Source organism: Rhodamnia argentea, chromosome 8 (assembly GCF_020921035.1).
Source record: "Rhodamnia argentea isolate NSW1041297 chromosome 8, ASM2092103v1, whole genome shotgun sequence".
NCBI lineage: Eukaryota > Viridiplantae > Streptophyta > Magnoliopsida > Myrtales > Myrtaceae > Rhodamnia > Rhodamnia argentea.
This window is the reverse complement of record NC_063157.1, coordinates 27,134,514-27,160,667: the sequence shown is the minus strand read 5'-3', so window position 1 is coordinate 27,160,667 and position 26,154 is coordinate 27,134,514. Positions and strand designations below refer to the sequence as shown.

Sequence of the window (26,154 nt, the reverse complement as noted above, 5' to 3'; positions counted from 1 at the left end):
AACGACTTTCACTTTTTGTATGGTTGAAGGTGCTTCACTTAAATATGATATTTCTAAGTTCAATGTTGTTATCTCTTAATTAAGAAGTATTCAAGTTAAGATTGAAGATGAAGATCAAGTTGTTTTGCTGTTAGTTTCACTACCCCTCTTTTCTAAGAATTTTAGAGAGACCATCGTTATTAGTAAAGAAACTATTGATATTGAAGATGTTAAGACTAGTCTGCTGAATAAGTAGAAACTTGATAAAGAATTGACTTTTGAAGGTAGTAATAATCAGGGGGCTAATTTAGTTGCTCGAGGAAGATCCGTTGAGAGAAGCAATAGTGGCAGAAGCAGGTCAAAATCAAAGCACGGAGATATGATTTGCAATCATTGTAAGTTTAAGGGCGTATCAAAATAAATTGTCTGAAACTCAAGGCAAAGCAACAAAGAGAAAATAATTTGAATCAGGAAAATCAAGGAAATGCAAATTGTCACAACAATCGCAACTATCAGAATAGACAAAATCAAGGAAATGAAAATCTTGCTCAAGCTGATATTGCTAAAGAAGAAAACGAAGATTGGCTATCGATTACATATGACAAAGACAAATTCTATGATAATTGGATCATTGATTCGGGCTTTTAGTACCACATGCGTCCTAATCGTGATTGGTTCTCTTTATATAAAGAACATAATGGTGGAGTTATTCTATTGTGCAATAATGCTAAATGCAAAGTAGTTGGGATTGGGACTATTAATATTAAGATGCATGATGGCGTGATCAGAACCTTAATAATGTCAGATATGTTCCTGATTTGAAGAAGAACCTCATCTTTTTTAGTATACTTGATGCTAACGATTGTAGATTTACTATTGAAGATGGATGTCAAGACCCGGCCCCTCGATCCTCCCGTCTCGATACCAACTTTGTGAGGGACCATCCCGAATTCTCCCATAATTACATTATGTTTTAATATTGTATTATGTAATATATAGATGCATGCAAAAGAATGAAATAATAATAACACAAGTACATGTATAAAACAAACGGTAGGCACGACACCTAAAAGTAAGGCTTTTCATATGATTCGTAAACCTAATAAAATACATGACCCACAAACAAAAACTTAAGAAAGAGTGAGTTGAAATACATATACGTATGCCTTTTAGAAGTTCTTCACAAAAGTTCAAAGGTAACAGTTATATTTGAGAGTATGGTAACTACTCCCGTCTAACAAAAGCCATCTTCGAGTTCAAATGACCTCATTTTTTATCATGGCTTCCTCTTTCCGCAACGGCTTCACCTTGTTGACTAGTTCATCCGAAAAAGGGTTTATCTAACAAGGGTGAGCCAAAACTTAGTAAATACAGTACTTAACCAAACGACTAAATCATCTATCTCGCCATAGGCTCGGGGAATCATTCACAACAACACGTACCTCACATACATAGAGGGAATTTCCAACAACAAGTATCAAGGCAATCAAAGCGATAGCACCACAAGAAAAGCATAGGGAAGGATTATGGCTAAATAGGATTTGGTCCTCGCGAAGCCAAAATGACGCCGGCGTTCATTCATACATCCTTTTAGTGGCACAGCCTAACATCTCACATTCTCATAATATTCCTATAACAATTGAACACAACGGACTATGATTACAACACCACCAATAGCCCTCCAATCCTCTTGGCTGAACACATATATAGTCCCAACCCTTCCAATTACCTCGATTCAACCCCCCCTTCGTAACGAATCATCTACAAACTCTAGCTATCCATGCTTCATGAATGTTGTATCAAGCGGGAAATTTCACAAGCGAGTCACAATACCACTCAATTTAGCCATGAGGGATCACGGCCGAACGCCCCTCCTTAACACCCCCATCTTCGATTCAACTTAACTCGACGACATTCTTGATGATCAACTTTCAGAACTCGGTTACCCACCTCCTTGAGATCCCAATTTCTCAAACGGTTACACAAGCAAGGCCATTCGCTTGGTCGTTCGGGAACACCCATGCATGAACTCTAACTCAACTCACACTTACCTCATCTCACACAACCTAGCAAAAATAGGTAATTTAGTAGTAAGAGTTAGTAAACTACTTGCCTGGGATCCCACACGAAGAAAAAGAAAGCAAAACGACAAAGAATGGAGCTTGAATTGCTACGCCATAGCTCGGGTTGCCTCCTTTCCTCCTCGATCTCACGTGGAGTGAGGGACGGCGGGAGCCGTTGGTCGAGGTCGAGGCTGAGTAGACGTGGCCGGTTCCGGTTCCTAAAAAAGGTAGAACCGCCGGTTCCGGTTCCTAGGCCCAATAACTCTTTTCCCCCAAGCCTCCTCCTTTTTTCCTTTTTCTAAAAGCCGGGTTGGAACCGGCCCGGAACCGGCGGTTCCAGGCCGATTCCGGTTCCATATGGCCATGTCTAGGGCTGAGCATAGGACAAGGGAAGCTTGTAGTGTCGCCTTGCCGAGCTTGGACGGCCATCGGTGCTTGTTTGAGCACGAGAGGAAGAGCGACGGAGAAAACAATGGGAGAGAGACAGTTTTGGTGGAGAGAAGGGCTTGCACGAGAAAAAAGAGAGGAGGGGAAGTGAGGAGAAAGAGAGGGCAAGAGGCTTATATAGGGGGAAATAGGTTTGTCGATGGAGTGTTCCGGGGTTTAATTAGCGAACCAATCTTCACACGACTAAAACTATTTGATCCAACAACACCGTTGTCCATAAATAAACTATCACCACCGGTTCTAAATCATAATCGCCATTGATCCAAGTTCGAGATTCACTAATCCATTCATAATCCAACCTATGGAAATTTGAGCCATGACAGTAGATTTATGAAAAATTATGAGAATTTCACTTTTGTTGATGAAATGGCTAAAAACTAATATTGTGTATCGGTTGCAAGACACTACGATTCTTGGTTCACCAGTAATGTCATCCGCTATGACAGATTCAGATAATACTAAATTATGGCATATGAGATTGGGTTATATGAGCATTAGAGGAATGGGGGAGCTTAGTAAAATAGGTCTTTTGTCTGGTCAAAAAATTGAAAAACTGGATTTCTACGAGCATTGTGTATTGGGGAAACGGAAAAGAGTCGGTTTCAAAGCATGAATTCACACAACAAAGGACACTTCGGATTATATTCATATTCACACAACAAAGGGTACTTTGGATTATATTCATTCTGATCTTTGGGAGCCCGTGAAAGTTCCTTCCAAAGCCATTGGTTCTAGATATATACTCACTTTTATTTATGATTTTTCAAGGAAAGTTAGGGTCTATTTTCTAAAGCGGAAGAGTGATGCTTTTGATACATTCAAGCAATGGAAAATATTGATTGAAAAGCAAACCGAAAAAAGATCAAGAGGCCGAGAACGGATAATGGACTAGAATTTTTTGGAGGCGAGTTTAATGAATTCTGCAAGAATGTAGCCATTGTGAGACACCATACTATAGTGAATACAAGACAACAGAATGGTATTGCAGAACGCATGAACGGAACCTTATTCGAAACTGGGTGCATATTGTTTAATGCTAGTTTGGGCAAGGAATTCTAGGCTGAAGCAGTCCACAGCTTATTGGTTGATAAATTGTTCTCATTGCAAATCTATTGAGTGCAAGACACCCGAGGAGGTATGGCCAGGTAAACCTATTGATTATTCATCTCTTCGAGTATTTGCATGTCCAACATATGCACATGTTAGTAAAGGAAAACTAGAGCCTAGACTAAAAAAACATATCTTTCTTAGTTATGCTTTTGGTGTAAAAGGTTATAAACTTTGATGTTCTAATTCATCGAAGATTATGATTAGTAGAGATGTTACTTTTGATGAGTTTGCTATGTTTCATCCTATCAAAGAATCATCCGTTACTTGCTAGGAAAATCTAAAAAGTGCAGCGGAAAAGGTGGAGTTTGCGGTAACTTCTTTGCAACCAGTTCGGTTATCTATTAATAATATTGAGATTGAAGAACCCGAAAAAGAAAATTGTTCTATTGACAAAGATAGACCAAGAAGAATAATGAAATCTCCGCAGAAGTATGGGTACTCAAATTTTATTGCTTATGCTCTTTCAAATGCAGAGTTGATGGTATATAGTGAACCTAAAACGTACAAGTAAGTTGTTTATTCAAAAGATTCAGCAAAGTGGTTATTTGTTGTGGATGAAGAGATAGAATCTCTTGAAAAGAATCAAACTTGGAAGCTTGTCAAACCACCAAAAGAAATTAAAATTGCGGGTTGTGAGTGGGTTTTAAAAAGAAAGAAAGGTACCCCTGAAATTGAAGACATCAAATTTAAAGTTTGTCTAGTTACTACAAGCTATAGTCGGATTGAGGGAGTTGATTATAATATTGTGTTTTTACCTGTCGTTATACACAACTCCATTCGGGTTTTTCTTGTGTTAATTGCTATGCATAATTTAGAGTTCGAACAACTCGATATGAAAATAGCTTTCTTATATGGTGAAGTTAAAGAGAAAATCTATATGGGTCGACCGGAGGGTTTTCAATTTGACGGTAAGAAAGATCATGTTTATTTATTGAAGAAGTCTATATATGGTCTAAAACAATCACCTAGACAATGATATGAAAGGTTTGATTCGTTTATGGTGCAACTAGGTTTTTATAGAAGCAAATATGACAGTTGTGTTTATTTGTGCAAAATTCCAAATGGCACTTATATTTATCTACCGTTATCTGTAAATGATGTGTTGATTGCAGCAAAAGGTAAATATGATATACATAATTTGAAGGCAAAATTGGGCCCAGAATTTGATATAAAGGATTTATGTGTAACGAAGAAAATCCTAGGTATGAAACTCGGCGAGATCGAAAAAGGAAAAAATTGTACCTTTCCGATAAAAGCTACATTGAAAAGGTATTAGATCGTTTTGGCATGAAAGATGCCAATCGGTAAGTACTCATCTTGTTGCTCACTTTAGATTATCAGCTAATTTATGTTCACAAATAGATGAGAAAATAAAATATATGTCACATATTTCATACTCTAGTGCAATTGATAGCCTTATGTATGCTATCGTTTGCACTTGACCCGATATTTCACATGTTGTTAGCGTGGTAAGTAGATACTTATCATGTCCAGAAAAAGTTCATTGACAAGCTATGAAGTGGATTTTGAGATATTTGAAGGGTAGAGTTCATGGACAAGTCATGAAGTGGATTTTGAGATATTTGAAGGGTACTTTAGATTATGGTTTAGAGTTTGGGAAAACTGGTGATATTCTTACGGGATATGTTGATTCTAATTATGCTGGTGACTTTGATAAATAGAGGTCTTTGATTGGGCACATCTTTACTATTGGAGATCGTGTAGTTAGTTGGAAAGCTTTTTTACAAGATACGGTTGCTTTGTCTACTACGGAGACAGAGTATATGGCTATTACAAAGGCGATTAAAGAGGCAATATGGTTAAAAGGCTTATTTGGAGAGCTCGGTGTGGATTACGATATGACTGTTGTCCATTGTGATAGCCGGAGTGCTATACATCTTACTAAAGATCAAATATATCATGAGAGGACAAAGCACATCGATGTGCGATCATCATATTCGAGACATTCTTATTGATGGCTATATTAAGGTCTTGAAGATTGGTACAGAAAACAATCTAGGCGATATGTTGACGAAGTCTTTGCCTATTGCTAAATTCAAGCATTGCTTGGATTTAGTTAATGTTTGCCGCAGCTAAGTTTTACTTTGGTGGGAGGAGAAGATTATTTATTGCTATGTCTACTTGATAAAGTCAAGACAAGATGGAGATTTGTTGATATGTCTTGAATTATTTATGGGCTTAGGCCGACATTAGGGTTTGAGAGCGCGCGCGCACGCACACACACATATATATTTGTCAAGCTGTTATGTAAAGAAGCATCTTTAGTTTTTTGAGCCACCTTTTGTAATTCTTGATTCTATAGTAGATTTTCGCTTCTCATCTTCCCGTGATTTTTCCCGTAAGGATTTCCATGTAAATCTTTGTGTTTTTTTTCTTTTTCTCAATTTTAATTTAGTTTTAGTTTTCGCATTGTCATAACAAAAAATTTAGGGGGTGTTTGGTTCAGCATTCCCAAGGGACTTTCAGCTTGTAAAACCCATTATGACAATGTTGAAGCATTTGGTTCAGCTTTAAGCCGACATTTAACCAAATGCTAGCCTTGGGAAGGCTGAACCAATGCTAATAGGGATTAGCATTGGGCTTTCAGCATTTGACCAAATGCTAATGAGTTTTTTTGTTTTCAAAACTAACCTCATCAATTCTCTATATTTTCGATTTTGCCCCCATTTTTACAGTTTATCTTATTCGCCGGTCCGACAAAGGGTAATTTTTTTAATCAAAAATTAAAAAATTGCATTCAAAGCCCCTTTGGAATATTGTTTTTACCAAACACCATTCAACATAAAGCTCATTTTTAAATGATATTTCACCAAAAGCAATTAGCATTTTCCTAAACCCCTTTAGATTAGAGGCATTTGCATTTCCCAAAAGCTCATTTCAAATGCTGAACCAAACCCACCCTTAGTACCAAATTAACAAAATTAAAAGGTTTAGACTAAATTGGCAAAAGTGCAATAAGCTTAAGACTTTTTTGACAATTTTTCCGGACCCTACTGATCCTACCATTGTATGAATATCAAATTTCAAAGTGTCGGAAATCGGATGACATTCTTTTCCATATGGGTAGCCATGGAAGCTTGTACAATATGGCGAAATGAGATAAGAATTTTTCTGGATCTACAGATTTCCAATTTGAAAGCGTATCTCATAAGCTCCGAACAAAGTAAAACCAGAATTTCAACTAATTGGGAAGTTCTCGGTGCCTGCATCTAGGCCGGATAAATTTATGAATTCCTTTGGCTCGCTGTTTTGAATGCAGTTGTCGGGATTTGAACGGGTGACTTCTAGCTCGTGAGCTGAGAATCAGCAGTTAATTGTGTGGAGTTGATTGATGGATGCAGGCAGGATGTACCATAGGAAAAGGAAAAGTTGGTGGCGGCTTCACCGTAAGCGTGTGACAACCACTCTTTCAGGTGCCTGTAGTTTCAAGCCATAAATGGAATTGTACGACTCAATATGGTCCATGTTAAACTCTCTCAAACTCCACCACCACAAAAAGCCCCTCCCGAAGACCGATTTCAACCATGTCTATGGCCCAAAGACAAACCCTACAGCTTGGAACGGACGATCAGAACCTCATATCTCTGAACGAATCCGAAGCTTTTTCGTACTCATCGTGCGTTGCTCGTTTCAACGGTTTAGAATGAACGGTCTAGAGTTTCCCCGATCTTGAGGCAAGAACATCGATGATGCCTTGATGCCATTGTCGAATACTGCGATCCGTGAAGTGATTTGAACTGTCCCGCGAGAGAGATCCGCCATCGCATGCCATGCAAAAGCCAATGCAAAACAATATGGTCCTTTGGACTTTGCCATGCAATGTCTCCCTTCGTACACCTCTTCTGGACCTGGACCTGGACCTGGACAGCCATTATTCACCCCTGGAGGGGACCATCAGATTTTCTTTCTGAAATCTCAATTTCAACTGCAAAATTAGTGTACGAAGAGAGAGAGAGAGAGAGAGAGAGAGAGAGAGAGAGAGCAGTCTTACATCAGTTAATAACCATCACCCAAATGAGATTGTACCTTGTCTGAAGAATCTAGTTTGTGAATGTGAACCAGCTTGGTTCCCATGCCAGAGGAAGAAATATGGCCACGTCGACTCAAAAAAGAGAGAGAGAGAGAGAGTTTATACATTTGTTAATTTATAACCCCGAGCCATCAGTGAGATAACACTATGGAAGAGCTAGAATTCTAATCTCGTGTCAGGATTTACGGGCCAATGAACAGTATCAGATATATGAGAGTAGTCTTTACCATACCACAATCCATCCAGGAAAAGAAATAGGTTTGTTCCAGCAAGATAAACACTTTGACCAACATAAATGGGATGGTTTTATCTCGCAATCAAGATACTCTTGGGATCGCGCGATATAATCCCAACCTACATGTAAATGAGGGAGAAGATACTCTATCGTGTACGCTGCTTCCCTTGGTACCACGATCAATCTCAACTCACAAATTACTGTTTGAGATTTTTGGAGACATCGAGAGGAAGAAGCCATAAGGGACAGAGGGATCCATGGCCAATAGGTACATATAAAAACTAGAAAGAGGTTCGCATTCTCACTCTTTACAAGGCGGTACACAGATCCAGTAGGAACAACCCGTGCATCAATCGGTTCGATGTTGGATGAATTTACAACCGTTATGTGTTATGGTAACTGAGAGTGTCATATGATGTTTCTCAAAAGCAAGAGATCCTTGGAGACATTAAGGAAGTTATCAAAAGAACTCTTCATCCTTATGCATACGGATCAACAGGGACATGTCTAATACGAGGGCCGTCATTTCTCAGGAGAATGCGATATTGACAAGTAAGATCGATATGGTATGCATTTCTCGTTCCCTAAGACATTTTCATTTGATGGTCCGAAGTAACTATGCAAGGAATTAGCATGTAAAATGCACACGAGTTTCAACAACGTATGTCGACCACGACACAATGATAGATCGTGGCTATTATTTCGCCACGAGCTGCAGAATCATTACCAAAACCGGCCAAGTCAACTGAAGTATCTGAAGAGAGCTTCACCTACGTAAGAAGCAGGTGAGTGAATGATTGATGCCCAGCTCGATCATTTTACATCTGCATACAGACCTCTAGGAAAGTAGAACCACATGAAGACCTCGCTGGATTTCATTCTTTACTTACTATCAGAAATAACATTCACAGAAAATGACCCATCTCAGGCAAGTTCCTCAGATGAGTAAATTACCTTCATTCCAATCAAGAAAGTTCTACCTCATACCCGAGACATATTCCAAGTATAGCATAGTGTTTAAAACTTACTTGTCAAGAAATACTGTCATGTACACATTGTGGACTCATTACTTTGTAGGTTTGAATAAATTTTTAGGAAACCCCGACACCTTTCCTCGCCTTCTCTTTTTTGCTTGTTTTTTTTCGTAGAAAAGGATGTACATTGGAGGATACTATACAGATCGTGCCCACCACTATATTGATAGCTGTGTGATATACTCGCTCAATAAATTAGTAGATCACGCCCTGCCGGCAGTAGTCCACCCTGTTGGAAGAGAAACTATCTCAAATGCCTTAAGGCTTGGTTTTGAAAGAAGGGGATGCGGAAGATTAGAGGTTTTGGGAGAAGATGTCCGAAACTTTGACGTTTCTCCCTCACCTGTAGGGCCTTCTGTCAACCGAGTCAAAATTGAATTGCCCGACTGATTTCACTGAATCCTGGTCTTTTTTCGGACAATAAGACCACTTACAAACATTATTAGTAGACACCCATGAAGAGGCACATTGGATTACTTGTACGCTTCTAGCTGGATGAAGAGAGTCTGAAGCTTGTGGACTCGCAAGACGTCGGGTGAAAGGATATCACGAACTCAAGGCCTCGTTGAAGAAGAAAAAACATGTCACGGCAAAGCAGGCTTCTTTAAAAGCTCAAATCTTGAGATTGTAATGCGGATTATAGTCCGCATCTTAAAATGGTAGTTGGATAACGATGGAGCCACACGGATATCCATGATCTCTTCAACTGAACCGAGTCGCCATTGTCACAGCAGGATAACTCTCTGAACAACGTAAAGACATTGGGAAAGAAACTTTAAACGCTTTTGAGTACTATTATTGAGGAGAGGCAAAACTGGTGGAGCTGAGGTCTGGACCGAGCGTGTCAATGAGGGTCCATATGTATTGAGATGCCCAATTTGTGGGTTGGTTGGTCCACTTAAGAGAGTGATGGATGATGAATTCTTCTCAGGACGAGCAACCAACGTTGCTGTCAGCGATCACATGACATTCTTTTCCCCACTTGATTTGCATTGTATATGTTACATATATAGAACTGTGCACCTTCCATATATGCATACCCCTGAAACTACATCAAGGTTTAAAACCTTTGACCCCAAGTGAAAAACTGCATTGAGGATTCTTTCCCTTTCGATTAGGTTCGCCTCACGATTCCTCCATTGCAACGCGAGTTCGTCCAATTGACCTACATGCACATTTCGCTAGTTTCATCCTAGTGATAACTTCTATTTGGAAGGCGGGATTTTCACGCGACCAGCCCTGCTTGTTAGGTGCGAAAATTTGTCCCGACTATCAATAGAAGGCGCAGCTAATGGATTCGCATGCGTTGGAAGTGGTACTTACCGTACTTGAAGGTGTGATGTAGAGAGATCACAAAGCAAACTTCCATTGAACTTCGCTAGTTTCAGCTCATTCCAGAAGCCCCCAATCAGACAGCTGTATTCATATCACCTCTCTTCCCAACTTTTGGATCGGCCTCTTTCAACAATGTTATTGCCTAGAAATCAGTAAATTTGTAACAGAAACCAACATCATTAAAGGATAGAAGAATAATCCTTGAGAGTACTGCATTTTCTATATTAGCCTGGAAAAATCACCTGAATCACAATGCTGCACACGTCACAATGAATTTTCTCCCTTTAGTTGCAGCCAAAACTGTGCTTCCTGCATTCATTTCAAGAAACTACTATTCAGGGACACTTTCAAGATCTAATAAGGACAATAACAATGAAAAAGTCATGGAAAACTGCTGGAGAAGTTACCATTTTCCCACTGAAAGCTCTTCTTTCCTCAGAAGAGCAAAAATAAATCTGGCAAAATGTCAGAGAATAGCCCCCAAGTTGCCCCAAAAAAAAGCCTATAGAATCTTAGGGTTTCCTCCTCCAAGTACAAGACCAAACAGTAGAAAAAAATTAGCACAGTGCGGATAGATCCATACCCAGATTCTCTATGGGCATTAAAATATGTTTACGGTACAGATGAATAAAGGCAAGTGTTAGTTTCTCCTCGTTAAGGCCTAAAATGGGAAATGGGGAGGCGTGAGCGAGCCAGTGCTTCGTGTTATACTTGACAAGAGTCGTTTCATTGCTGATGCAGCATCATCAAGATTCTCACACTTCCAGGGGAACTTTCTTTTGCGATTTTTATCATGAATTCAAGAGAAATTCTTCAGTGATCTTACCCCGAGAGGAAGATGCAAAAACTGCATGTGAATCTTGATGATGCTACGCCCGCAAACAACGACTGTCGATCCATAAGCACCCCCCCGGATGCTCCATCAAAATGTACAGAAACCAGTATTAGGGGAGGACGGGAAGAGAAGAGAAAAGAAGATGAACCCCATCTCTCCTGAGTCCTGCCTGCTAAAAGAAAAATCGAAACTTCGGCTTTCTTTTGGAAAATTTGAGGAAGAGAATCTGAGCGAGAAAGAAAGAGTCGGGTGATGCGGATTTCAGTGTTGGAGAACAACTACACAACATCAACTGGCTGCATCAGGATTGGGGCAGCTTCCCAGAGTTCATAGATCCTCAGGTCAAAAAGAAGAAAAGAAAATTTCAAAATGTTGGCTTTGCTCAGTTCCTGGCCGATAAGAGAAAAAACGATTTCTGGGTTGTTCAAGTGATAATCAAAAAGTGATGCTGGCAGCTGATCTAGGAATGGGGGCAAAAGGGAAAAGAAAGAACAGAAGCGAATCAAGAAGAGAACAGCCGCGAGCTCAAGAAAAAGCGTGGAACTTCTTGAGAATCAACTTCAGAGACTGAAAGGGAGGAAGGAGAAGAAGATGAAGGAGATGACACAGGGTTGAGATCTGGAGAGAGAGAGAGAGATCAAAGGGACTTATAACAACAGTAGATATGACTTTCTTCCTGGGAGATGGTGGAAGATATATATGCACAGTGGCTCGGTTTTCATTGGATGAACACCAAACTTATGCACCAACTCGTCTTGGTCTCTCTTTTTTTGGAGGCTAATGGCGAACTGGAGCTCCTCCTAAGTATCTTGGAGCTGTGCTTCTTGTGATTGACAGGAGCTTCGCTGTATGTTTTGGCACAAATAGGGGACCGCAAATTGAGGGCAGAAAAAAGAAATGACTGACATTCACTGATAAACCCTAGTTTTATTCCTGTGTCAATCCGCCTAATCTAATCAAAGTTTTTCACTTTTAATTAGTCTGAATTAGCCCGGTGGCCGTTCTTTTTAATAATAGGGCGCGTCCCCGATTTAATATCTCACCGAAAACAAGAATAACCTAATGAGGTATATGGTCGTTATATTAAACAGAGTCTTACTGGATGCACGTAAACGATGGGTGTTATTTGCGTATATCCCTCACGAGATGAAAACTTTTATTGTGCTTTAACGGCATCGATTGATAGATTGGACGGCAATGTCTGAGCATCGACAATATTCATGAGGATGGTTGCATACAAGGTATGTTCATCATCGCAAAAATGTAAGAGTTTTGTGATCTTATCGAGTTTTATTTTGTTCTCTCTTGTTTTTTTTTTTTTTTTCAAAACTCGTAGCAAGTTGTTGACACTTGACATCACCAGTAGATCGTAAAATTTTCCGGCAATGAATATAAAAAGATTATAATTTCCTCGTTCCTCAATCGGAGGAAGAGGAAGAGTTTCCTCTGATCATGTTTTGATTGGTGAATTACAAGTTACAAACATCACAAACACACAATTAATATAAACATGGGCATCGTCCACAACTTATAACTTACCACTCAAAAATATGGTTGGATGAAGTCTCCTCTAATCAGGTCGGAATGAAAAAAAAATGACTTAATCAGTTGCTCTACCTTTCGATTCTTTGAAATTCGGGTTCATGACATTCAGAACAGTTTTTTTTTTTTTTTCAGACAGTCCAACAAAAAAACTTGAGCTATTAGGCAGAGGACAACCACATGTACATAAAGAGCATATAAGACCCGTTGCAAATAATATGCGAAATCATTTCAAAAATTATAAATTAAGAGCCATCGTGATTTTGAAAGCGGTCGTCAAGGTTCAGTCAAATTTACGTTGCTAGTAGAGGTGAGCATGGTCCGGATGGATAGGTTCCAAACCTAGAGCCCGAAATCGACTTTTTTATAACTGGCTTCTAGTTTTTTTAATCTGGAACATACCCTTTTTGTCCCGAAACCTGTTTTGGAACGTATCGTGTTTTTTAGGTTTAGTTCTAGAGTCTATCCGAAAACCTGATTTTCTCTTTATTTCTTTTGTTGGTTTCATTTTTTCCGGCAAAATAATATGATTTAATTCCCTAAGTTGCGTCCCCGTGGCGCCCAACGCTAGCTTGCTCCATTGAGAGAGAGAGAGAGAGAGAGAGCCGCGAAGAGTTAGGAAAAACTAAATAGAGGAGGCGAGCGAGACTAGGATTTTTTTTAGCGGTAGCTAAATATCCATTCCAAAATTGATCCGATTCTCGGGTGGGTCTTCACTTGGAACCGGAAACCAGATTAGTTCCCAAAAATTAGAAATTGTTCCCGGATCGCTTTGAAGAGAAACCTGTTCCCAGACCGATTTGAAGAGGAATCTATTTTTCGTGTGGTCCGGTCCAGTTTCCTGGTAAACTCGATTCGGCTACACACCCTTAGTTGATAGAGACCGAGTAATGATCATTGAGGTTTAATCGAATTTGAGTCCCAGATCAAAAAGACGAATTTCAAATCAAAATTTCCAATTAACTCCTCCTCTTTCCTTTTGCTAAGATCAGTTTAATTAGTCACGCCTGGTATACTTAGGACCAAATGACTATGCTGCTCTGGCTCCATTATTTGATGAGATGGACCATTCTTCGGTCGCCTCGGCTTCTGTTTCAGTTGCACTTTTTCATGGGAAGAAACACACACATAGGTTAAAATAATTAAAGGACAAAACTGTGTTAGCCACGCAAATTGTACGGACTGAGGCCCTGCTCAGGTGATTGCTTGATGGGGAGGAATCTATCACCTTCTTTACTTTTATTCCATTTTCTCCCTGGACATAGAAAAATGTTGTTCTTGCACCCAAGTAAAGCCCAAAAAAAAAAAAAAAAAAAGTTGGTGAGGTTTCATTACGGATGAGCAAATCGGGCCGACTGAATAGGGAATCGCCTGAACCAAACTGAGCCAGCTTGTTTGGCCCTATTTCAAAGGACGACGGTCCAATTTTCAATTCTTAAAATTGAAACCGGTATTCAAACTGTCCGGTTTCTGATTCCAAAAGAGAATAGGATCATATCGGATAGCTCGAATCGAACCGAATGATTTTAATTTTATTTTTAATTTTTTAAACATAACCATAATGAGACTCTCACGCCTCGTCGTCTTGCCCTCTCTCACGTCTCATTCTCACGCCTCATTGAACAGAATGCGTTTTAAGCTCGCCGCTCAGTGTTCCCGAGCTTCAAGGAGGCATCGTAATTACGTTTAAACGAAGCCAACCGAAGTCAACCGATCACAACCCAGTACGGGAAGTGAAGCATCAAGATTAGCAGGAATCAAATTAAGAACGACAAAGCCTCAATCAAGATAATATAGAAGAAACTTCAATAGCTGAAGCTGGGAACCAAAAAAAAAAAAAAAAATTGCAATTGGCCCAAAATTTGGACCACCTGAGAATCGAACTGGTGGACTGGTCTGTCCGGTCTCAATCCCTAAAGCTGAGAACTAGGCCTCCAAGTTAGATTCTTGATTTCAAGGTGGGACCAGATTATATCAGAAACCGATTACCCCTAATAGTCATGGGATAGTAACATAGCAAATTAGGACAAAAAAAAACATGAGATAAAACAATGATTGATGTGATTTACAAATCCATTAAATTTGAGCCACCTCCTGGATACGATCTCAATGAACAGATGACACGAGGACTTTCTTTAAAGTCATTGCATCAATATCATTACCATCGGCACATCGATCGGTTTGTAAATGATACTTCCATATTAACACTCTGTTTGTTTCACGAAAAATAAACTAATCCAAGAAAATATTTTTCATATTTTTTGACATTTGGTTAATAGAAAATAAAATAGTCAAGAAAAATATTTTTCACTAATGAAAGAAACACCTTCAAAATCATTTTCCCTCCTTTTTCCTCCATATACTCATTCACTTTATTTTTCTTTTTAATTGCTTTGCACTTTTCTTTTCTTTTTTTATCTTTTGCATCTTTTTATTTTTAGTTTTGAATTTCTTTTAGTAATCTTTTACTTTTTTATTCTTTTGTGGTTTTTCTTTTTCAAAAGGCATATGAAGAAATAAAAGGACAAAACAATTAAAATTTTTGATTTTTTTAGAATTAAAAAACTTGTGCATGTTAGTTGTGACATTATGGATTCACTCATTGAAGTATCTTGTTCCATACCAAGCCTCACGATTTTATCTTTTGACGTACAGGTGGGCACCTTCCTAGGAGGTCACCCATTTTGGGAGTACTCTTACGTGCGCACGCTTATCTTTGAAGTTCCAAAGCTAACCATCACCATTATGTCAAAAGGTGCCTCTAAGAATTAATTTCAGTTTTCACATATATATTTCAGAATCGCTCCGCCCCTGGTCGATGCACGGCTCAATTCATTCTTACCCCTTTTACCATCCCAAAAGATATCACTCCCCGCCCTCGTTGGACCGAGCCGTTACAGGCTCACCAATTTTCACATAGTTCATCTCCGAACCATACACCTACTGGAGGGGTTCCGGCTCCGATACCATATTGTAACATCTTGGATTACTTCATTGAGGTATTGTCCATTTTGACCCTTCTCATACCGAGCCTCACGGTTTTGTCTTTTAGCTTATAGGCGGGCACCTTCCCAAGAGGTCATCCATCTTGAGAGTGCTCCTACATGAACATGCTTAACTTTAGAGTTCCAAAACTAATCAACCTTATGTCAAAAGGCGCCTCTGAGAGTTAATTTCGGTTTTCACATATATATTCTAGAATCGCTCACTCCCTATTCAGTGCATAATTTGATTCATTCCTACGTACTTCGTCATCCTAGAAGCCCGCCAGGAGCCGCTTTTTGCTCGGGCCTTCTCGCCCCTGTGATCACTCCCCGCTCTCGACAAATCAAGTCGTTACATTAGCGCTTGTCGTTTCATGTAGAACGGTCGAATTCCACGTCAATAATCTTCAACCAAATGCATAAAATTGAAAGAGATTTTACTTACCTAACGACATAAAATATATTTTTATTTTTTTTAAGTCTCGAGCAAACACCAAAAAATATTGTCATTTTCCTCGAAAAAGACTTTATTTGTGAAATAAATGAAGTCTAAGTTAATGGATGACCACCATGCCACATACTACCTTCTTACATATTATGGACTCATGATCATAGTTATTTCTTGGATATAACGAAGAGATGCTTATACTATATGATTTTAAATATTACAATTACATAGATTTTAAGCAGACATATAATTATTATTCCATAAATTTCAATCACTTCAGAATTTTGTTCTTTTTTTGTCTTTGCTGCAATGAGTTTGAAATATTTTTGGCCCCACCCGCAATGGTCAAGTCAAAACGTTCCATCCAATGTTTTTGGGAATGTATCCTAACCACTTAGAGATTATAACGTAGAATGTGTCCTAACCACTTTAATGTGTACCCCCAAATAATACACATCGACTAACATGCTAGTCCAATGAATTTGCTCGATTCCTTGCAGGCGGTCGAAGGCTGCGTTTGGCGACCACTTTGCCAAACGCCCTTGGCCAAAAGTCCAAGAGTTCGGCAATTTTTTTTTTTTTTTTGAAGAGTTTTGAAGATATGCATTATATTTACAAAGTACTTTGAAGTCCCTTAGCCCGAGGTAGGTTCATAGGGGCTTTGAATTGTGGCATTTCTGGAATGCTAATGCATTTATTTATTTATTTCAAATTTGTCATCACTATATTTCCAAAGTTTCAAAAATGCCCTCAACATCGACCACCTCGCATGACGACACCAGATTTGGCCCAGACGAGGTTGCCTAGGATCGCGCGACCCTCGCCTAGGTCATGCGAACCCCGCTAGGCGGTCCTCGCCCAAGGTTTGGCAACCTCATCCAAGGACTGCCAATGCTAAATCTAACTCTCCATCAGCTGGGGAGAGAACTCCACTCATTGCCCGATCCTCTCTCTTATAGGGCCGACAGGCCGGCGAGACAGAATGGGCGAGCACTACTAACCAAGCCAAGCCTCGGTCATTCGTTGAGATTTGAGTTCTTTCTCTTTAATTAGCAAAAGTCTTTCTCAAGTTTACTTGGTTCCCAAACGGCATTTAAACCAAATTTATTTCCTAATACATTTTTGAATCACACTTTACCAAATGCTATTTGTATTTTGACAAATCCCCCTTTCGACCTAAAATCCTTTTTCATTTTCACAAAAGGCTTTCTCCAAAAGCCCGATCAAACCCAACTGTCATCACAATTACATTCTTGTGGCGCATGCCGCTTAGTGTTACCACAAATAGTTCGGTGTGGATTAAGGGCTCGCCACCCATTCGATTCTCCATGCTATCCATCAAGCGTAGATAATCACATGCTTAAGCTCCTTTCACGGATTTTGGCCCGCATCTTTTTTATAGTCTATGAGATCCGCAATGCATTTCATGAGCTTGAAATTTACCTATTTAAAACGGGTTTTCTCCCAGACAAAATACACCCTAATAATAGACATTGCTCTTGCATGTTTGTACATGTAACCCACTTTTTGGTTGGGGAGCCCATATTTACGACACAAGTATTTCACGCGTTCTCGTTCATTGAATTTGTCATAATTTGTTTTGCCTGCGTTCTCCTGATTTATGCAAGTGTAGGTTTCATCGGTCCAAATAGTTTCAAAAAGTCGTCTTTCAATATCACTTATCTATGATCCATAAATACGAGTTATCATGTAAATAAACCGAACCGAACTAGATAATAATGGATGAAAGTACTGGCATAATCAACTTGCCTACATTCTCTTGATTTATGCAAGTGTAGGTTTCATCGGTCCAAATAGTTTCAAAAAGTCGTCTTTCAATATCACTTATACACGATCCATAAATACGAGTTATCATGTAAATAAATCGAACCGAACTAGATAATAATAGATGAAAGTACCGGCATGATCAACTCGCCGATTAATGTTAACATGACATCACACGTGGCATTCAAAAAATTTTAAAAGAATAAATTCAGAGATGAGGAGCATTAGAGAACAAAATAAAAGTATTGAACAATTAATAACATGAAGTAGCCATACAAGAGGAAGATGTATATTTGAAATTAGTCGACGTCGAGTGTCCTAACCTGGGTCCAGATTTCTAGGAATTATGCGCTCTCAATCGAAAATAGAAATTGGTGTGGCCCCAGCGTGGGAGGGGATGAAGTGTCACGTGGAGTTCACGTGTGCGATTGCTGAAAAGGCGCCTGGAAAGCGTACGGACCGGGCCGTATCGCACGTGATGTTGGGGGGCTTGGCGGGGCCAGCAAGGACAACGGTCGGCCAACGACGCTGCCTCTTTTCGTCCTGCACTAATCACCATCTCGCAGGCCACCGCCCTCGACGGTATCGCGTCGCCGAAGCGGCCACACTGAAATTTGATACTCGATCGACGCGGAGAGGACGCTAGAAATCAATGCGCGGCCCCGATCGGACAATCAATTAAACGTGGCCTGTTTATCGAAATTCGATCCTCCATCGACGTGGAGAGGGCATTGGGGTGATCGGACGGCCAATCACGAGACAGGTCGTTGGCATTTGTGGATTCAAACCAAGGGGCGGATAAAAAACACGTAACAAACCAATCTATCGAACTTGATATTGATCTGATTATCGGAACGATTTTTTTTTTTAATCGATCGAAATGACGCGTGGACACCAACTACGCACAGAATTTCAAAAGCATGGTGGATCGACTGTCCACGCGAATCAATTCGATCAAATCTCAAAAGCAGCTGTCCAAGTCCTTAAGTTGGTCCAGATTTTTTCATGAAAAGACTTGGTTTTTCTTTTTCTTTTTCTTTTTTGTGGTTGCTGCTATTTTTACATGGTGGATTGACTGTCTACGTGGCTTTCTCTTTGATGCCTGTCTTGTTCTTGTTCTGGTTCTTATTGTCTTATTGAAATAGTGAGGTAAGCATCGAGGTGTCATCGATTACGTCAATAGGGAAAGGGACCAAAAATGAAATGTACTACAAGCAAATAACCCTAATTGAATGGAAAGAGTACGGGTAGATATGAAGTCTTTTTAATCATTAAATACAGTATAGCACGAAGATGAATAAGGAGATATCAAATGGGAAAAAGAATAAATTAAATCTCGACATTGGTCCCGTCCCACGAAAACGACCACAATAAAACTAAAATACACATATTTTAACCAAATCTTGACATTGGTCTCGTCCCGTGTCGAGTCTAATCTAGACGTTCAAGACGTTAGAAGAAAAAGACCACATCAGTGAAAAAAAAAAATGTCATATGTATACATATACTTAAAGAAAACGAATCTCAAATCGTTCAATTGATTATGATTTTCAATTATTAGTGAACTAATGAAATCAAAACAAAAATGACGTGACAAAAAAAAATGTAATCTTTATGAATGTAAAAATATTTACTAACCGTAACAAAACTTAACTAGAGATTCAGAGATTGCATTCAACGTCGGAGTCCGACAAAAAGGAAAAAGTGCACACTAATTAAACGGATGATCGGAAGTTGACAATGCATACTTAAAAGAAAACGATCCTTCAATTAAGCTTACTATTCAATTATTAACAGATGAAATTCGAAAAAAAAAATGTGGACAAACATTTGTGAAAGCAAAATAGTCGATAACCTTAACTAAAATCGATTAGTATGTCAAATACTACACTCAACACTGGAATTACAGAAAAGACAAGCGCGCACTCGAAGAAAAAGGAATCTCGAATTCTCTATTCGAACTTATTAATTAAATCAATGAACTGATGAAATGCGAAAAAAGATTTATATGGAAAGCGATAATCTTAATGAGAATGTAAAACTATAAATAACCCCAATCAAAATCAACTAAAAATTCAAAGATAGTATCCAGCATTTGAATTGGACAATCGAACCCATCCATTGAACATACTTGGATTAGTGTCCCAATGAAACAAGAAAAGCAAAAGATGCGGAAGAACATTAATCTTTACGAAACAAACATAGGAAATAACCCTAATTAAAATCTACTGAAATTCCCAAGTGCATTAAAATTTTATTTTTTGGCTCTAAACAATTGAATTTTCTTTTTGTCAAAGTAACATTCATTCATATCCACAAAAAATAGAGTGAAATATCAGATCAAATTGCTACAACTTCAAAATAAAACAAGCTCTAGATAAGAAGATAAATCATTAAAACAATTGCATTCGAGTTGGAAATAGACAAAAAGAACATATTTAAAGAAGAAGAAGAAAAAAGAACCCCAAATCTTAAAGTACGTAAAATAGTAAATAACCATAATTGAATCATTCACAGACTGCACCTTTGTCATTGTTCACCAAACTATAACATGAAATCACCTTATTAATTACACGTATTATTAGACTAACTTTGGGAATCTTGCTCGAGTTTTTACAAAGCTGAGATTATGGGACTAATGATGGATTTTTATTTGTATAAGCCTCTTAGAATATTAACAACCATGATGATGATGATAATGATCTAATTTACCCATTTGTCGGGATATTACAAAAGTCTTGATTGAGAATATTCCTTAATCAATTCCAGAAAAAAAAAAAATTATCATATGCACCAATCTTCATAATTGCAAGAAGAAGTTGGAGTTCACATGCGCTTGTGCTTTTGGGATCGCGATCTCCTAAATCAACGGTAATCATATATCACGCGTGTCGCGGGCAACGCATACTCTAAAACGGATTGCTCATCCCGATGGAGCGCTCGGAAAGAAAAAGCCAAGGAGATGTGGTCCGAGGCAAACCCTGTCATTGAAAATCCAAAGTACGAGACAATTAAAATGGTGGATTGACTAGATTGGTCTTTAATAATTCACTAAGGTGGACACATAGTTAAGATTATATATTCTAGACAAGAACTTTGGTGTTTGCAAAAAAGCCGTCTTGGAATCTTCAGAGCTTACTCAAAATGTCGCCGCTGGTCCTAGCGCTTTGAAAATCTCAATTATCAATCGGCTATAAGTTGGGGAGGGCATAAGCGGGCCCCTTAATCAAGTGATTATATTGGGTAAATCGCTAGGTTGTGGGATTAGGACACGTAAACCAAGCTCCCATACGGGCCGACTGGGCCAGCATTGACGATACCAGTTGTCGGAAGGCCCGGTTACCAAATTAGACAGGCCCATTCATGGACGGGCCCATACGGGTCTCGGGCCGGGCCTCACATAGTTGTAGGACCAAGTTCTCGGGCCGGGCTCAAGATGTAGCCCAGTAGGATAAGTTGTACCTTTTCTTTTCGGTTTTTTTTTTATTATTTTTTCATCTAGCTGTTTCACTTTCTTCCCTTTCGATTAACTCCTTGGTTCATGCGGTCTGTTGGACTCTATCTACTTCGCGAAAAATGAAAGAATTAAAAATTATTTTTTCCTAAAAATAATTATTTACATCACTTGAAATAATTAGTCAATGAAATATATTTTCAGAAAATAATTATTTATTTCTAAATAATTATTTATTTTTTCGTGAAATAAACACACCATTAATTTTAAGACTAACTATGATAAAAGCAACGAATATGACGTTGGAAAATAAGGATTAAAGTTAAGAGTTATAACCTAGAAATGGAGCCAATTTTTATGGCCCGGCTTGGATCATCAAAGCGTTTGTAATGTCATAAATTTCATTGTTTTGCGGTAGTAAGCCCGATAAATTTATACCCTGTGATATTTGCATCAAATTGAATTGATTTTTTTTAAAAATATTTGTATTTGCATCATGTCGTGTTGGCATTGCTCGTGCACAAGTGTCGAGCTCCCTATTGTGTCCTAAAACCGCCGCTCCACGGGGCTAGATTCTTTTAACCCGACAACGAGCCAATTACTTTTTTCGAATGGTCCATTTGATCGGGTTTTATTAAATGATTAGGTTTCCAATTACGGGTAATTTTTTGGCTTAATGCCATAAAAAAAAACCTTCAACTTTATGTCCATTACGACATTAATATTTTCATTGTATTATGGAATGGCCACCATGGCATTGTTACCCGAATTGTTTTTTAGCCAACCAAAACCCAAAATATATACTAATGTGACAAAGAACTAGGATTCATTTGTCGTATGATACATTTTGGGATATCTGTGACACGAAAAGAATTTGAGATCGCATGGTACATTTTAGGGTATTTGTGACACGAAAAGAATTTGGGATTTCGATATCGATGCGGGCAAAACTTTGCATTTTTCGTTGTAGACACGATTTATTTTTATCATACAAGTTTGGGAGTTCTGGTCACATAAAAAAAACAACGTTTGGATCAAAACAGGAATATTTTAAGGTTTTGGTTTTTCAGTCTGAAATCAAGAGGAGAGAGAGTGGTTTTTATTTTATTTTTTACATTTTTTTTTCGGGTAATTTGGCAAGTCTCTCAGCCAGATTCTGCTGGCGGATCCTACAAAGAGAAAGGAGTCACCTTCACCCTCGTTCTTCCCCAGAACAAAAAACAAAAGGTAATTTTCCTCATTGTTTTTTCCCTTTCCCCATCTCTAAGGAATTCATCTCAGAAATTCCTTCCAAATTCCCCTCCTCTTCTTCTTCTTCTTCTTCTTCTCTCTAACCTCTGTTTCCCAAAGCTTGGGTCTTTAATTCGCCCCGTTGGGAATTGGCTCGGTTTCTTTTCTGGGTACTCCTCTCTTCCCGAGTTGCGTCCAATCTCCGAGGATTTGCATCGGTTTCCGGGGTCAATCCCGTCGATTCGAATCTGCTCGAGTGCTGATACAAGCCGATTTGATCTCGGAAGGGGTAGCAAACGGATTGATTGTGGGAATTGAATTGCCCCCATCAGGTTAGTTTCTTCCCTTCGAATTTTTGCATGCTAAGTAGTGTTCAATTAGGACGTAGCTGAATAGTGTGTTCTGCTCGTGTTTGCGTCGTCATCGTTTTTTGGGGTGTTGGCGCGCGAGTTTAACAGTGGAGGTTGTGTAAGATGAGGGGTCGGATTTTGGGGTAGGAACTTGATTGGCTGTAAATTGTGGCCTCTCTCTGGTTGGTGCCATGATTGCAGTGGGATTCGCGCTATGTTGAATGGGAAAGAAGTGTTTTTGGATTGGTTTGTGCGGTAAGATAAGTTTTGGGGCAGCGGTGGACTGTTTGCAAAGACTATATTTGCAATTTGGTGGTTGCTCCAAAGGATCAGTTTCACTCCGTGAACTTGAGGAATATTTATTTCGGAATGATAAGGTGGGTTAGGGAGAAGATAAAAATAGAATTTTTAAGCCCCTCTTGGATCTTAATAAGGTCAGACCAAGCACAAAGCCAAGTTCTCATTCCTTGTTGAAGTGGATAATTGTGGGGATATGCTGTTTAATATTTATGGAGTGTGGCCGACTCTGATAGTTAATTGTACTGAAGGGTAATGGAGAATTTTCGGGTTCTTACCAGTCAATTTTCGGGTACAATGTTCTGTTGGACGCTCCAGTGCACAGCAAGTTTATGCTAGCACAAAGTAGATGAGTTCAAAGTTGATGATTGTTGGTTTTTCTCTGACTTGTGTTGAAATAATTGCCCACTGTCGAGGCTTGAGCTTGGGCAATCTCAGATTTTTGGAGCTTAGACTGTTAAGAGAGCATTTACTCAAGGCTTGGTTTCTTGTCAACTCATGGGTTGTGCCTTCCTTAGACCTTATTTGATGAATGCTGGGGTTATCAGAATGGATATGCTCAAGAAAGGCTCCTCCATTATTTCAGTTTTGTGACTAGTTTTCTTCCTCTCTTTTGAGGGCTGGAAATGAGATATACTAGATTCTTGAGAGAAACCTAGGTTGGTAAACTTGGAGTGAGGTGATGAACATATTGAAACCAGGAAATTCCTTTCTTTTACACTTTTTGCGTCCGATGCTGATTCGTCAGGATAAAATACATCTGGTACTTTGCACCAATCCATATTGTGATATTACGCAAAATGTAGCAATGGAGTTTTGGAGGGTTTAATTGTAGACTGTTCTGCTTTCTGTTTTGCTCTGGCTGTGTGTTGTCTCCATTTGACTTCATCAGCACTCCTTGCATTCATAGTTAGTTCTAGTGACCCTATTTTCTAATTGTAACAGGTAAAAGCTGTCCTAGTTTTCCCTTCTATGCTTTCCACTTGGGCAGTTATACCTTCCATTTCATTTATAGTAGGATTCGAATTGCTCAATTTTGTCTTATTTCACTACTATCATAATTTGATGGGAAAATGCCAAAAACTTACTTCACATTTCGTCCTATGAACAATTACATAACATTGTTCTTAAAAAGTACGACTCTCGTACCTTCAAACAAATCCCATTGAAAACACCATTTTGCCTTCATCCAAATCCCAAGCATCTAAATCCCCACAGACCTACCCAGCCTCCATACCAATAAAACCTCATCTCTCTTCCACCACCCATCACTGTCCGCTTACTGTTGACCCCCTTCTTGCTGCCGTCGGCCCCTCCCCCACTGTTCATGCTTGGCTCTTCCTCCTCTCTCGGTTCACTATGTCTCTCTCCCTCTTTCCTCTGCGAATCTGCAATCTCTTGGCAGCTCCTTTGACTGGGGGCTATGCGCCGCATTGATGACCACGGTCTGAGGTCAGGGTAGGGACGGGAGGATGGTGTTTAAGCCCGTTTGAATTTAGAGCTGGTTCTCATGGCTATTACGAGTCCTTAAACATATGGTCTTTCCTTGTTGCCAGCTGCAGTGGTTTTGTCCCTGGTACTCTTGGTTCCTTTCTGGTTACTTCCTAGAATTCCCAATAGTTTAAAGTAGGTCTGGTTGTAATTGCATATGGTCTTTCTCTCGATGCATAAATCTTATCTTCAAGGATATTTCCCGTTATGCGTGCTTCTTGGGATCTATAATCCTTTTACAGTGACAATGGATTGTGCTGAAGCAATTGATAAAATCTTTCTTTCTTGTCTTTTCATTAGTTCCTTGCCTTTTCTGGTTCTTTTGTTCCCTCAGATACTCTATTATACAGGACTTTTTAATCATCGCCACTTTTCCAGGTTTGTCAATAGCATAAATTTGGTCCTTGATGAATCTCTGCTGCTAGACTTGTGTCATTCTCAAGATGAGTAATCAGTGTCCTGAGGATCCCGTAAGTCACAAGCCTCTGTAGTTACATAGCTTGACCCCACTGAAGTAAAATAGATGAAGGAGTAACTATTTGTGCAGGAAGAACGGACCGTGGTGGGCTTTGAGCTCCCAAGATCCCCCGATTCAAGTTACAACAACACGTATGCCGTGAGCGAAGATGAGGCACGGGACCCGCCTCTCGTCCCGCAGCAACTTCTGAACCCTTTGCTCGGCTGCCCCGCGACCAGAGATGCCTCTGAAAGCCTTCCACCTCCCATGAGCGTGCTCCTAAACCACCTTTACATCGAGAACAGGGAGGCTCCGCGCTCCGTCGTGGCTCTCGGGTTCACCCACCGCTTCCATTCCAAGTATGTCAGCGTCGTGTTGTACAAAGCAGTTCAGAGAAGAGGGGGGACAGGCTCTTGATGGAAATCGATTTCTTCACGTTTCGTCGAGTTACCGATTCGATTGTCCTTCATGCGACAGTGGGTAGCTTGAAAAGAAAATGACTTGAAGTCGCTTTAGCCGAATGCTTATTGTTTCTCAGAGTTCTTCCTGTGTTTGGTTGATGCTCCATGTCATTCAACATCATTGTTTACGATACAGGTTGTAGTCTAGTGCTTGGATTGAGCATTGGGAGGGATGTTTCTTTTTGGCCCTTTTTAGATTGCGCTTGGAAATGCTTTACAAAGCAACTTTGACGTTCTAGAGTCGTTTGAGAAATAGCACTAAAATCATAAAGCTAATAAACAACCATAGTCGTCGTAAACATTTGAGAGTTTCCCTTCAGCAAAGACAGGTGGTAGGGAATATACATTTTATAGTAACAATATTTACGTAATAATAACATTAAAAAATGGGCAAAAGAAACCTCAAGTATTTATGTATAGCATTTGCTTTGGTGTTAATTTTTTTTTTTTTTATCATTCAAGTGTTAATTTTTTAAAAAAATGATTATTTAAGTGCCAATTTCTGTGAGATCATCGGAATTTTTCGCCATTAGCATTAAAGTGATTGTGTTTTTTTTTTCCCAATT

General features: G+C 39.3%; 1 protein-coding gene and 1 long non-coding RNA gene across 3 annotated transcripts; one reads left to right on the top strand and one right to left on the bottom strand.

Annotated features, from left to right (window-relative positions):
- Positions 1-7,264: 7,264 nt before the first annotated feature.
- On the bottom strand, positions 7,265-11,924 carry LOC115738315. 2 transcript variants are annotated; one of them, XR_007199431.1, is made up of 3 exons: positions 10,497-11,924; positions 10,243-10,396; positions 7,265-7,545 (listed from the first exon to the last, which is right to left on the bottom strand). It is a non-coding gene; the product is annotated as an uncharacterized LOC115738315 (long non-coding RNA). The 2 variants fall into 2 exon arrangements; XR_004015115.2 differs by lacking the exon at positions 7,265-7,545 and having other exon boundaries at positions 9,566-10,396.
- A 10,671-nt stretch (positions 11,925-22,595) lies between these two features.
- On the top strand, positions 22,596-25,826 carry LOC115738314 (SNF1-related protein kinase regulatory subunit beta-3). The gene is made up of 3 exons (XM_030670920.1): positions 22,596-22,864; positions 25,049-25,140; positions 25,218-25,826. The coding sequence occupies exons 2-3, from the start codon at positions 25,114-25,116 to the stop codon at positions 25,542-25,544; spliced, it is 354 nt and encodes a 117-aa protein (XP_030526780.1). The 5' UTR covers positions 22,596-22,864; positions 25,049-25,113; the 3' UTR covers positions 25,545-25,826.
- The last annotated feature ends 328 nt before the right edge of the window (positions 25,827-26,154 follow it).

Excerpts from the sequence above, each read along its gene's own strand:
- LOC115738314 (XM_030670920.1), top strand. The coding sequence starts at position 25,114 with ATGAGTAATCAGTGTCCTGAGGATCCC. Across the intron at positions 25,141-25,217 it reads ATCAGTGTCCTGAGGATCCC|GAAGAACGGACCGTGGTGGG; the intron begins GTAAGTCACAAG and ends CTATTTGTGCAG.